This window comes from Tinamus guttatus, unplaced genomic scaffold, assembly GCF_059628265.1.
Source record: "Tinamus guttatus ecotype Peru unplaced genomic scaffold, ASM5962826v1 Tinamus_guttatus_pri_ptg000240l, whole genome shotgun sequence".
Classification (NCBI taxonomy): Eukaryota; Metazoa; Chordata; class Aves; order Tinamiformes; family Tinamidae; genus Tinamus; species Tinamus guttatus.
In genome coordinates this window covers 6,480,082-6,494,291 of record NW_028288774.1, presented here as the reverse complement: position 1 = coordinate 6,494,291, position 14,210 = coordinate 6,480,082, and the positions used below count along the sequence as shown (strand labels likewise).

At 44.0% G+C, this 14,210-nt stretch overlaps 1 protein-coding gene across 2 annotated transcripts in view; it reads left to right on the top strand.

Annotated features, from left to right (window-relative positions):
- Positions 1–14,210, top strand: part of DENND2B (DENN domain containing 2B) — a 104,028-nt gene that overhangs the window by 63,661 nt on the left and 26,157 nt on the right. For both annotated transcript variants that reach the window (XM_010225815.2, XM_088525742.1), the window contains 5 exons: positions 2,671–2,767; positions 3,714–3,758; positions 5,995–6,179; positions 6,820–6,929; positions 8,400–8,469. In XM_010225815.2, coding sequence (XP_010224117.2) covers positions 2,671–2,767; positions 3,714–3,758; positions 5,995–6,179; positions 6,820–6,929; positions 8,400–8,469 — 507 coding nt within the window. The remainder of the gene's footprint in view (positions 1–2,670; positions 2,768–3,713; positions 3,759–5,994; positions 6,180–6,819; positions 6,930–8,399; positions 8,470–14,210) is intronic.

Below are 14,210 nucleotides of genomic sequence, written 5' to 3'. Positions count from 1 at the left end.
TTTTAAACCAACATCATTTTCTACAGCAGTTTTCTTTACTTCTTTGAGAGGAGTTTTGTAACTAATTTGATGATTTTGAATGGATACTGACTGAGTACTTATGCATAATGTGCAGCGGCATCTGAAGAGGATTTTTTTTCCTCATTTGCTTGCTCTTCTCAGGGAAATAGCTGTTATTGACCCAGTAAGTTTCCCCTTGTTTCCTGACAATCTGCCCCAACCTGATAGCTCTGTTGTCTTGATGGCTTTAAAGTAAAAATTAATTTTCTCTTTTTCAAGAAGTTCAAATTTTCCAAAGTAGGATGTGAAAAAAAAATAAATCTTTTCTAGTACAATAGCAAACAGAGGGGAGAGAACTGCCAATATGTTTATTTTTGGCTTGTGAACAAAGCTCATTTTTACTCTTTCCTGTTCTTGTTAAAGGACTTATTTTAAAGTACATGGCTATAAATACTGTGAGTTGAGGGAGATTTTTGTATTCCTTTCAATTACTCTGAAGTTTGTGCTAAGCAGGAAGCAAACAAAAAAGAAGGAAATTAATCATATATCCTTAATATTTACTATATTTTTATTTTCTTGGAATATATTGTTTTCCTGCACAAACTAGCATGCAGTAGGAGTGTTTAGTTAAGGAGTAATTCACAGTTGCTTGCCAGTCACTGTAATACTTGGCAAGTTTAGCTGCTGATTTTGTACCTAGGTTTCATTTTTTGTCTGATTTAAGAGTCAGACATTCTCCACATACAAAATTATGTTTTCAACATATGAATGTTCATAATTTTAACAGAAGTCTCAGGATGATTTATATCTTTCTGACAGCTTTAGCTCCTAGAATCACGTATTACTGGAAAATCTCATGCCTTTATTAATAAAATAAGTGTAGTTACAGAGGAAAAGCTTGAACCTCAGAAACTCCCATCCTTCCCCATCCACTCTGGGCCTCCACAGATGCAAAGCATGAAGAGAAGACGACAGGGTGCTTTGGGAAGCCACAGTTAAGTGCTTTAAACCCTGGGTTGTAGTCACCCCAGTGCAGGATTTTACTCATGATGGCACAGCTGAAGCAGGGCAAGGAGAAGCAGCTCACGAGGGGTGTGCGAAGTGGCAGCGGGGCCCCTCGCCCGCCTTCCCACAGCCTTGTTCTGCCTGGCCAGGGCTGGCGTCCGCGCGGGAGCCAGGCAGGATTTCCTCCCGCCGGCGGCGCGGGTTCCCGACGAGCGGAGCCGAGGCATCCCGCGAGCGGAGAGCTGCCGGCGCAGCCGCCTCTCGCCAGCCCGAGCCGGGCTGCGTGCGCCGCCTCAGCACGCGGGGCCGGATCCCAAACTCCTCAGGGCAGGCAGCAAGCGAGCGTCTTAACGCTTTCAGCTCAGGGGTCTGGGCCAGGCTCTTGTCATCACCAGGCAGAAGCTGCTGTGGCCATATGTTGGTATAGGCAGGAGGAGGATTTGAACAGTAATTGTAAAATTTCCCATCAAAATTGGATGCGTGTTTCTGATACGATCCCTGATAAGATAGAGGTAGTGTGATTGAGCTGTGGACCCAACGTTTGGTTTCAGTGCATGCTGTCTTCCTGGCGTTCTGCTGGGCTAGGGCAGGTTGGCTGCTCTCACTCAGTTTTTTTCTCTTGTGAAGCTGAAGTAAAACAGCTTTTGTTAGTTGTTCTGTAACTCTATGAGGAAAGCTGCTATGGAGTGAAATATGCTGCTTCTGACTCACAAGGCCTTTATGAAGATTAATAGCTTCATATTTGGGAATTATTTCATCAGAAATAATAATATTCTGTTTAATTACTAATTCTTAGTAATCCCAACCTCTTGTAAAGCCACTAAACACTAGTTAATCTAGTTAATACTTTCCATCATCTCAGATCTTTTCTTTGGTAAACAGTTAATATCTGGATTAGCTCTGCAGAGGGAGGTCTTAAAGATGATTACCAGAAGTGCAAATTCTGTTTTAGCTGGCACTAGTAGCTGACTTGGAAACACTTTGGTAGGTCAGGCTACATTTGAAGAAAGCAGATAGAGTACCTCTCTAACACAGCACATGTTGGAAGGGGGAGGGAGGAGAAGCCTGTATGGGCCAGGTCCTCAAATGATATCGTCTGGATTCAAAGCTGCTGATTTATTCTGCACCTGAAAAGGCTTTAAAAAGCAAGAGCCAGTCCTTCTGTCCTTATTTGAATACACTAAAATCACAGTTCCAGAGAGCTGCTAACAGATGTGTTACTCTTGTGTTTGAAATTTGTTATGATCTTAAGGTCCATGAGAGTTTGGGAAAGCTGGATATGGCTAATGGATCACTGTGTTTAGACAGCGTGAGTGAAGCAATAAACAGCCTAGATGGGAATGAGGTGGTAAAGGGATAAAATTTCTGAAGTGTGCTTTCGAATCATCGGTTTCATTGTACATTTTTTACAAGTCAGCTTTGAAAATAAGATTTAGGTTTCTGGTTTTGTTAATTAATTCTGAAAATATATCCATCGGTAAAGAAGTAAAATGTCACTGAGATCCAAAACAAGAGAGATACGAATCCACTTTGAAAAAGTAAAGAAGTTAGAGGACACAGTTGCCCTATCATCCATGGCCAAATTTTGTTTGGATAGATTAATTAATTAAAAGTTTCCTAGCAGAAATGTGTGTGTTTTCACTGACTGTTTTTCTTCTTTTACAGCTTGTTCAAAGAATTAATTCCATTTATAGTGCAAAAAGAGGAAAAAAGCGATTGAAGAAACTTTCTATGTCCAATATTGAGACAGCTTCCTTGAGAGGTATGACACAAGCATTAAAGTTCAGTGAGTCCATTTGAACGTTACAGGATTTCCTTCTTTTCTCCACTACATCTACCTTATGCTCTTCTTTGTTTAAAACTTTCCCGTATTTACAAAAATAACTTTTTTTCTGCCAAAGGAGAAAATGGGGATGGGCTAAAAAGAAACCAAATCTCTCAGTGGTGTCTATGCTTTTAGTACCATGGCTGACTAAAAACTCACCCAGCCTTTTACTTATTCAACTTGGTCAGCAGTTTGAGTCTGCAAGTTTTGTCCAGAATTCAGTTTTAACCCTGCAATTCATTCATTCCTTTTTTCTGACATGAGCATGTGACTATAATTCATTCTGGGCTTTGGGTTCCCATGGAAAAGCGTGGGTCCAGAGAGAGAATCGGGTTATGCTTGTAGTAGCAGTACAAAGAAGATTAAAGAGCAAAATCAGAAACTGAGAACTGTGTTTTATCAGAAGATGACCTTTTGCCTGTTACATTTGGTATGGTGAGTTCTGCCAAGTGAAAACCTTGCCCAGGGGAAGCCCATAAGGCTTCTCTTCATTTCCCAAATGCTGCTTAACTTCCCTTTAAAAGTAGAAGTCTAAAAAATAAGTGAAAGGGTTAAAATCCATTTTCCAAATGGTGCATTCACATCTGTAGTTTAGTCCACATGAGGAAGTGTAATCTTTTGCTCCCAGAGAGAATGAATGCTGCATTTTCATCAAGCAAAGCTCTTATTTTCAAGCAAAATCGAAATGTCTTCCAGGGAAACCACAATCTAGAGGAGTCATTCAAACTGTTTTTCTTCAGTATGTTTTAAAACTCTGAGGAGAACACGTGAGGATCACAAGGCTCAGTGTGAGATATGATTCTTTCCCAGTCTCATTGCGCTATACCAAATTTTTGTTTGCTTTGGTTTTGCATTAACTGATCCCTCGTTATTTCTCTTGCAGATGAAAACAGTGAGAGTGAGAGTGACTCAGATGACAGGTTTAAAGGTAAGGGGTCGCTCTTCAGTATTTCTAGTCAGCCACTATCACAGGTGCTGTCAACATTCTTCAGCTATGGCATATTTTCCTTCTTGAACTATACTAGATCAAAGTTTCCAACATAGGAGCATGAATGTGGAAAGCAAGGACAAATGACCTGTGATGTTCTAACAAGGATTTGGCAACTGTCTTGTCTAATGAAGAACAGTTGAACCTTTGACAGATTTGTTTTGTCAGCCGTATCATCGATGCTGGTGTTTTCCAGACAGCCTACTGGGTGAAAACTCTGGAGGGATAGGGTTAGGTACATGTACTGTTGTCTTATTCACCACTTTAAGCATTTACTGCTAGTCACTGTTGGAGGCAACATAGGCAACATACTGGGTCTGATCCAGCAAAGCAGTTGTTACTCTCCTACTCTTTTATAGATCTGCAGCTTCCAAATTGTAGAAATTTATTTATCAGTGCACAGTACCTGCACAAACTCTACTTGAACCAAGCCAGCAAATGAGCTGCAAATGAGCAGCAAAAAAAGCCAGCAAACTCCCTCATTGTCAAGAGTCTTGATACACAGAGAGAAAAATAAAAAAGACAAAGGCAGCAACAGTGGATTTTATTATTAAAAAAAATCCTCAAATCTATTATGTTATTAATAAGTGAGGGGGGGAAAAACAGCAGTGCAGAGCTATGTTATGAGGTAAATACTCTTGTTTGTCTGATGGAAAACGTTTGAGGAGAAAAAGAATTGCTCAGGTTAAGGGGCAGTAAGACACATAGTACCTCACACAAAACCAGCTGTAAATGACATGTTGTAAGGCATGAGGAAGAGATTCATCCCTCTTTTGTAGACAGATTCCACTTCAAAAGCACCTTTTGTTTTGTTTTCCATTGTGTGAAAAATACAGAGTTTGCTCTTGCCCATAGTTTGCTAAGGAAATCAGGCAGGGTCTGGGCTCTCGTGTTGTTGAGAAGTTATTCTGGTTACTCTGGGAACTGGGAGCCTTTTTCCCCTGTTGTTGTGGAAGGGAGGATCCTCATTTTGATGGCTCCCCAGCTAACTGCTGGGTGTCCTTTCAGGGCATCCTGAGCCAAAGGTCCAGTTGTCACATGTAGCTTGACAGGATTTTTTAGGTCACCAGCAGTTGGGGTGTGATGGGCTCCTCTCTCTTTCTCTTGCCAATAGGACGTATACCAGCCAGCAGCAAGAGACAAGAGAGCTCAAAGCAGGACAGGCTGCTTGCTGGGGATTTGGCTTCCCTGGCTGTGCAGGCACGCCGAGATCCAGAGCACTTTATCAGAATAACTCTTAATCTTGCTGGTGTTGAACCAGTCCATGACAGCTGATCATCAGAGGGTTTCCCCTCCTTTCAGGTGGTTAGTTACTGATGTGATCCTATGCTTGTGACATCTTATTTCCCAACCACAAGGGACAGTCTGCCTTTTGCTAATTACAAGCCGTGTCAATGAATAAAGTCCTAAGGGGTTGACATGCAGCGCTAACATTTTGCCTGCCAGCGTGCAGAGATCCTGCTGTGCAGAGGTGGGAAAAGAACCCAGGCAGCTGTTTTCACTTAACTTCTTTTTACTTGTTGGTAATGATGTGACTGAGTACTCTGCCTGAATGATCTGGGGACAGGTACCTGCACTGGGAAGTATCTTTGGATCAGAGCTGGATATGGCCATGAATGCGAGTCTGCCTCTCAGGATGAACTGGCATGAGCAAAGCACTTCTGTAGGAGGGATTTTGCCCTTCCCCTTCATCTTCCCCTTCCCATCAACAGCTTGCAGGGCTGGGCTTGTGCTATGGGGGAGGTGGAAGTATGCCTTCAGCGCTGCCCAATGTGGAGCTGTGCTGCATACACTGCTCGTGGAGTTGGTTTTCTCCAAGGTAGACCAGGTCCAGCTCAGGCCTAAGGAGTGTGCCATGCTAGAGGCATCTGCATGCCCACAAAAGGGCTTGTAAGCTGGCTCTATGTGGGAATAAAAGGGAAGAAAAGACAGATCTTTGGCAGAGGAACTGCAGATGGTTTCGGTGGCTTGGTGTTGCATCACTTCAGCACTTAGAGTTTTGATTTATTGGTAGAATTAGTGAGAGAGACTACAGTGCAAAGGCCTGCTTTTGAAAGGAGAATGTGCTTGGAGTAATACCTTGGCAAAATGCAAGTTCTGTGTGAATGGCTTATGCATACGCATTGCATTCCCAGGTAATGATCTAGCTCTCTTTCTGTTTTCTTTGAAATGCTAGCTCATACGCAGCGTCTAGTGCACATCCAGTCAATGCTGAAAAGAGCTCCAAGCTACCGAACCCTGGAACTGGAGCTGATTGAATGGCAGGAACGGGAGTTATTTGAATATTTTGTGGTAGTGTCACTGAAAAAGAAGCCCTCTAAAAATACTTACCTCCCAGAAGTGACATATCAGTTTCCCAAGGTAAAAGAAAAATTCTTATGTTCAGTTTATCCTAACTGCTTTGTAAGATCATTTTGGCTAAGAACAATAAAATGATTAAGTGGGAAAATTAGGACAAATCTGTTTCTTAAATGGAGTCAATCATTCAGTTTTCAGATTTTTTTCCGGAGTGTTCTGTTATACAGTGAGGAACACAGAGATGGTGATTGAGTATTTTCCTAATTTGCAAAATTGCCTTTCCCAGTGCTGGAGAGTTTGGCCTGACTGTTTAAGTACTGTCTTTAAATTTAGTTTCTAAATATTTCACTTTTAACTCAATTTGGCTGTATTAAGATTTGCGCCAAAAGCCACTGATGTCAATGGAAAGACTTCTGCTAAGCCATGGCACTTCTCTCATGGTCTTGCAGCAGAAAGGAATTTGAGATAGGACTGAGCTTTAAGCAGCCATTGTGCAACAGAGGAACTTCAGGCGAACAAGCGTCTGTCAGTGATTATTCTGTTGTGCTGGCATCTACCAGCCTCAGGCCAGTCTGCCCCAGTCTGCTAAGCACAAATAAAGAACAAGCCGATGGGCCCTTGCTCCTCACAGCTCCTCAGCAAACTCCTGCTGAGAAGCTGGCACGAAGGACAGCCCCAGTGAACCTCCGTTTTGCCATTGCAGCTGGAAAGACCCACCAAACAAATGCGTGAAGCAGAGGAGCGCCTCAAGGCCATCCCTCAGTTCTGCTTTCCTGATGCCAAGGACTGGCTCCCTGTCTCCGAGTACAGCAGGTAAACTCCCTTGTGCTCCGCGGCGGCTCTGTGCTGATGGAGTGCATCTGGAGCAGCCACACGCTCGCCTTGCCCAATTAAGGAAGTAGCAGCTTGAGTCTTGGCCACTTCAGACTCAAGCAGCTGTATTTAATTTTTTTTTTTTTTTTTTTTTAAGTTCTGTATTATTTTTCTTCTCCATTCTGTCTGGCTCACAGGCCTCTGTGGCTGAGGGAAAGAAGGTTACTCTCTGTGCCAAATCCAAAAGCATAAATGGAAGTATTTAAAATAAATCTCCAAAAAGGCCAAAGCCCTGCCCACCACCTGCCCTGGTCACTACCCTCTAAGGCTTGTGTAACGTTGCAGAGCACCTCTTGAACCAGCTTGATTCAGTGCTGTTCTGAAGGGGTTTTCTTTGAGTGTGCTTTATGTCAGCAGAGGAGCAGATTTTCTTAGCTTCAGAGCTGGATAACTGCAGAAAAAGGGGCATTCAAAAGAATTATCATTCAAAGAAACCTCAGAAATGTATCTTTGTTTTCCATCACTAGAACTTGATGATCCGAAGGGGTAAAAGTGGATCACCCAAAATATGGCATGACTTTCTAAGATGTGTAGCAGAAGATGTGTTTAAGTGAAATAAGACATTTTCAGGGCATGTCTGACGGGACTTTCAACTGTGACGTGGAACTAGCATTCACCTATGTGAATCACTCTAGCCAAAAATAAGTATGGAACATTTTACTAGCTTACACAGGGCACATACCACATAACTCTACAGTAATGGTATATGCTGTGTTGCTTGGCTATATTCAGTGCTTAGAAGCATTTGAAGAATGAGTTACTGAAACTGAAGAAGAAGCAGAGAGCTTTGGATATGGTGGGTGCGAGCATCACACAGCCAGGCTTGCACGGCATACACTTCTGCTGCTCTCCTAGACAGATCTTCAGTAAGATCTGCTGTAATTCTGCTGCTGTAATTACACAGACCCTGGCCTTGCAACACAAAGGAGACATGCTCTATACAATGCCATTTCAAGCTTGCAGAGCAGTCAGCAGTGTTTACCAGCCTTGGCACAGCACCCACCTAGCCTTACCTGAACTGTAACTGCAGTTTTAACAATTTGTCCATTATAAATAGTACTTGTCCCAGAGGAGGATATGAAATGAGGTGGATTTTTCAAGGTTGTGTTGTTTCCAGTTTAAAAAGTGATTTCTGTTCTTTAAGAGAGTATCTGGTTCTGCTTGTAAGTGAACACAGCACTTTTCATGGGCCAAAGAGAGGATCTAACTAAGGACTAAGGAAGGAAGGTGGAGTACAGTACACCCAGATGATGGGAAGAAGGTGCTCCAGTGGGTAGCATATCTCACTGGATAAGGAAGTATTGCTTTTTAAATGACCTACCACACAACTACACTGTAAAATAGTGTAAGCTAGTAATCTTTTATGATATGTATAACATAGTAAGATCTGGACAATTTATCTTCTTCTAGTGAGACCTTCTCTTTCATGCTGACTGGGGAAGATGGAAGCCGGAGGTTTGGCTATTGCAGGAGGCTGTTGGTAAGCTTATCACTTTCTTCTCAAAATGCAGAATTCTGTAAAACAGTCTCTCAAAACTATAATCTGAGTGCTTTTTTTAAAATAAAACTGAGTTACTTGCTCTGAAATTTGGAGACCTAAGGACCTCAAGGAAAACAATAATTTGTAATGCCTGTCTGAATGAAATAGATCCCAAATCTTTTAGGAAATTTATAAGAATCTGGGAAGTTTCTTGTGTGGGCATTTAATTTTTAAGTTCTTTATATTGCTTGGTTTAGCAGAAGCAGAAATATTCCAAAGCTGCAGTGAAAGGCAAATGTGGTATTTCTAAACATTTTGGAGTAGTGTTTATCTCTTGGACAGCTGCTTACATCTCTAGAGCACTGCACCAGCACTGCCTCACCAGTGGGCAGCACGTCTGTGGTGCAGGTAGCTGAGCCACCCTTTCCAGCACAGTGGCATCGAGAGTAGAGAGCAGGTTTGCTCTGTAGCATGCACTAAGCCGATGCTGGTTGCAGGAAGTCTGGATCTTTGGCTTCTTTTCAGTCCTCATGATCAGTGTTGGGCAGCTGGGGGTGTGTGAGCCCGACACTGCCCACCTATACGATGTTGTCTCACCACCTGGAAAATGGACAGGTCATTTGGCCAGTGAAATGGAGAGCATGGCTCTGTGTGTGTGGCCCGTGTATTGTGTCCTGCAGGGAGGGAATTGCACAAAGGCTTGCAAAGTTTATTCAGCCAGGGGAAATGCAGTGCAAATAGATTTTGGCTGTCTGTCCCCACAGATCTGACCTTATGGCAGCCAAGCTGGGAGCAGCTGGCCATCCCTGTGCTGTTTTGTGCTCCTGAGCTGTCAAGATAGGTTTGGAGCTGGTTGTTCAGTGCCTGCCTTGGGAGGCTCCTGTACAGTTCACACAATACTTACCTGTGCTGCTAAGGAGAGTTTATATGCATATTAGAGCTTATATGGATGCAGGAGCCTTTTGCGTTTCTGTGTGTAAAATGAATTTATGCAGCAGCATTGCAAGCTTGAAAACAGGTGCTTCCTCACTGACCTAACGAGGACAGGAGCACTATTCAGTTACTTTTTGTGTGTTGTCATTTAGGAGGATAATGAGGTGTAGTTGTGGAGAATTAACAAAACCCCAGGAAACATTGGCTAGAATTAAATTACGGAATTTTTAAATTCTACCAAGGAAAGGTGGTTTAAGACTTCTGTATTTATGGAAAATAATTTCTGGTAAGCAAGTTTGGACACATGCCACATGCACAGAATTTACTTTAGTGAAATGGAAAACAGTGGAACCTTGATCAGGTTGGGACTGAAATAAGACACAACAAAAAAAGATATATACAGGAATGCTGAATTAGTTTGACAGTGAAGGATTAATGCAGTGGGTGGTGATGGTGGTGGGTTTTTTTTTTTTTTTTTTTAATCAACTCTGAAAGCCACCATAAAGGCAAGATAAAAATACAATGTGGACTTTCAGCTACTGCACACGATTAGTTATCATATTAGGCTATACTGGGAGGAGAATTAAATCAATATTATACACTGCATATAAATAGTGCTTTGAAATGACATTGGGGACATGGTAAAAATGAATCAATCTGATAGCAAAAAATAATTTGAATTAAAAAAAAAAGAAAAAGGAAAAAAAGTACTGCTCTGCTATATCTATCTAATAATTATTAAACCAGTTATAAAGCTGATCAGCTGCTGCCACAGCTGCTACCGCCCTGGGAGATCATTCAAGAAGTTTCACCTGGTTCCAAGAACTAACCTGCCGAGGCCGCTGTGACTGCCCTGCACGGTGCAGCTAGCCCCACGGGGAGCACTGGGATGATGGGGGATACCAAAGTACTTCATGTGGAAGTGGCTCTCGCCTTTTCTAGGGCAAATCCCGCCTGCCTTGCAGACCTTGCACAGTCCAGGGCTTAGGAAGAAAAAGGATTTTGGAAGCCGTAGAGAAAAAATTACAGAACTTTCCTGTGTAGGAAAATAGCAAAAGTGGCAAAGATCTGTTGTTGGGTGGATATTGCCACCCCTTCTTGCTCTGCTGGGAGAAATGATGGATTTAGGGCTGTTAATCAAGTGCCTTCGCTGTCGATTTCTTTTGTCCTCACAAAGATTAACAGTTTCTCATTTCTGCAAATGGGGGTGCATGGGTGCAACAGCTTGGCTGATGTGTACCTCAGTATGGTATTTCTATTTACAGTTATGTGCATATTTTCCTACTTTGTGTATTAAAACAATTGTACAGGCAACAAAGAGCAGATAAATCCTGTAGGTGCTGTTTGTATGCCAGAGATTTTGGGGGGGGGATGTTGTTCAACTTCCTGAGCAGTTTCTGAAAGCTGCAGTCAGGATTGCTCTGGCATCCAGAATTGCCCCGCATCTCCTCTGGCAAGGAGGCCCGTTCCAGAACCAAAAGCTCTGGCAAATATGATGACCACAGTTCTGGAACTACAGTTTTTGACAGATGTTGTATATGGGAAAGATTGGGCCATACTGTGCAATACAGAACTGTAAAAAACAAGCAAGCAAACAAACAAAAAACCCCAAAGCATTATACTCCATGCTTCAGGAAGAGCCAGCTGCGAGGAGAATGTCTTAGAACTCCCTCATAATTTTCAGCTGAGCGTTTCTCAGATCTTCCTCTAAAGCATTTTGCAGTCATTGGCAACAGGCTGCATGACTAGATGGATCACCAGCCTAGTTCTGTGTGGTAGGTAGTGTTCAATGTCCTGTTTGTGTCCTTTTGCAGAGTTTGATTTTCTCAGTCCTTAACTTTTGAGATAATTACTTTTTTGTTACTGAACTTTTTGTCAGCCTTGTTTTTCTTTGGATTACTGTGATACAAAGTGCTCCACTTTTTCCTTTCAGCCTTCAGATTGCTCCAGTCCTTTTTTTTTTTTTTTTTTTCTAAAACCTTGCCAAAAATATCTCAAGGGATACAGTGACAATTATGTCCTGTTTGTACAACAAATCCAATGCAGTACCTACTTTACATGTATTTATATTACTTTGTTTTATTTTAAAACAGGATTAGACTGGAATGTAACCAATTGTACTGTAACAAACTTTGTGCTATCTGTGAAACTGCGTATTGTTTTCCAGTTACATCTTGATACCTCCAAGGCAATCACTTAACAGCTCTCCTGGTGACTAGAAGTGAGAAGTATGCATTTTCATATGAAAAGAAATGAAAGGATGTAACAGAGATGTTAGCCTTCCCTATTATCCCATTTTACTGTCAGCAAAGCATTTCTCTTTAATAACCCAAAGTAATTTTGCTTTCTTTCCTGCACTAACTAATCCACCAGTTTGCTAGGCTCTTTTCTAGAGCTGTGGGGCTGTGGCTCGGAGCTGCGCGGGTGTCGGGGGCTCAGGCTGGCCCTGCAGGCTGCTGCCTCCGGCGCCGTCCCGCTGCGCTGCCCCCCGAGACACCCCGGCAGACCCACCGGCCGCGTGGGCAGGAGGCTGTCGCGCAGGGGCTGCACGAGCGCCCGGCAGGGAGGCACCAGGAGGGAGGGTTGGTGTGTCAGGAGCCTGAGTGCATGCTGTACACTGCAGAATTTCCTTTTAAAAATTTGTTTTAGTTTATCATTTAATGTTACAAATCTCCTTGATTTAATATGTTGAAAATACTTTATGAAGTGTGGCTTAAATGCCAGCCATTCTCAGTCTGTGCAACCACAGAGGCTTGTGTGCACTAAGAGTGCGGTGGGCATGCAAGCCCTACAGAGAGGAGAGCAGGGATGCTCTCAGCAGTCTGGGCTCGGAGGCCCTCAGTGGTGGAAAATCTGCAAAATTTTCCTTCCTGTGAGGCCAGGAGCTGGCCTCTGCAGCCCAGAGAAAGGGAGGACGCAGCCAGAGTGGCCCGTGGCCTTGGGAGAGGCCCTGGCTGCGCGCAGCCCCAGGCCAGCCGGCGTTGAGGGCTGTGCATGCTGGCTCCCCCAGTGGAGCCCGGCGCGGAAGCCGTTCCTGCACCAGCGCCCAGGCAGCAGGGCCGTGCTGCCCGTGCTGCAGGGGCCTCAGGCCAGCTCGTGGGCACTACCAGGCTACCCAAGGCCAGGGCGCCCTCAAAGCAGTGGCCTGCAGCCCCGCTGCTGGAGGCGGCAGCTGGCTCGTGGTAACAGCAGTAGAGACCTACAGGACAGGCCGCTGGAAAGACTCCATTCTCAGAGCGTCAAGCCTGGCAGTATCAGGATTTCTTGGCTGGTAACTTAGTACTTGCAGAAATAAAGTAAAAACCCACGGGGGCTGTTTGACCCTATCCTACCTCTGTCTTCCCTCTCACCTAAAAAATGTCCCTCCAGCATATTCCTAGGCTAAGTTTAGGTTAAGGAGTTGGGAGGAGCAGATGCCTGAACATGAAGTGTGCACATTAAAAGGTGAAAACGGGACTTCAGGTGGGACAAGCTTGTCTTTGCATTTGCTCGGGCAGGGGCGGGAATTCACTACAGCTTAGAGATAAATCTGGTGCGATACAGGCTAATGTTTATGGAGGTGCAAGGAGCTCACCAGAAGAGCTTCCCTGCTTCCTTTCTGCTTGCCTTCCCCCACATGAGGTGCTCTGTCATTGAAAGTTTATATTGCATATGTAACAAGAAGACTCTAACACAAGCTTTTGGGCACAGGTTTAAAACATAAACAATTTTCTAAACACCTCCCCTGGCTCTCCGGCACCTGTGCAGGAAGGTCTGCATTAGAAGAGAAAGCATGGGCTCCTGTGCAGGAGCAAGGGCCCCGGGTTTCCCCGCCAGAGGCAGCGTGTGAAGGGAAGTGTTTGCATAGCAAATGCTCAGCAATGTCAGCATTAGACTAAGTGTAACAAGGCTGTCCTGAGCTACTTGCCAGCCCTCAGCTCTTCCATCTCATAGCAAAGTTCTCAGCAGTTGTTACTCATCCTCCTGCGAGTCCGTCATCTGCTACCAACATAGCTCAGTAGCATTTTTGTTAGTGATACTGGATTAAAACTGCACTATCCTGAGTCCTTCGAAAACAAAAGGCTGACCCCTTGGTCCCATCTTCTGCCAGGAGGAGGGCAGTGAGAGCATTGAAGAAGAGTCGGTTGGATGCCTTTGAGGCCTTGGGTGTACCCCTGCTTGTGCTCCTGTTTGAGAGGGGGTCAAATCACCTCAGCCAGGCCCAAGTCTCTGCTGGTGGAGGGAGACCAGTCTACTCAGAGAAGGGAGGTGTGAGGCCAAGGAGGTTGTGAGTCATGTCCTGCACATTTTTCTGGGAAACAAAATATGGTGTTGGGGAGCAGGTGTTTTGGATCCATCTTTAAGGCAAACGGACCAAACCCCTCCATGGTGCAAGTTAATGGTTGAGGGGGGAGGACATGAGAAGAGTTACCAGTGTGAGAAATTGTAGAAATCTTGCCCCGCAGAATAGCCCTGCAAAGGTATTTGCTTGCTGCATCTTGCAGATGATTTGAATGCAGTCAGAAGGCTGCACCGCTTGCAGGAAAAGATCTCTGACATAAACGAGACATCCTGTGCGAGGAGTGCAAGGAGGGAAGAATCTCAGGGACACGTAGCTTTTACGACGTTTGGAAGTGATATTTCACAAAGCAGGATCTTTGAGTAAACGCTGAGCAGTGATTGTTTCTGGGCTTATAGATGACCCAGGAATGTGGTGTTTTTACTGGAACTCAGTAAGACAGCTCTTGGTTGGGGGCTGTCCAAGGCTGCTGGCATGGCTTCGGCATTCCTGCAGATTTGACAAAATGATTTTAACCAAAATCCCACAT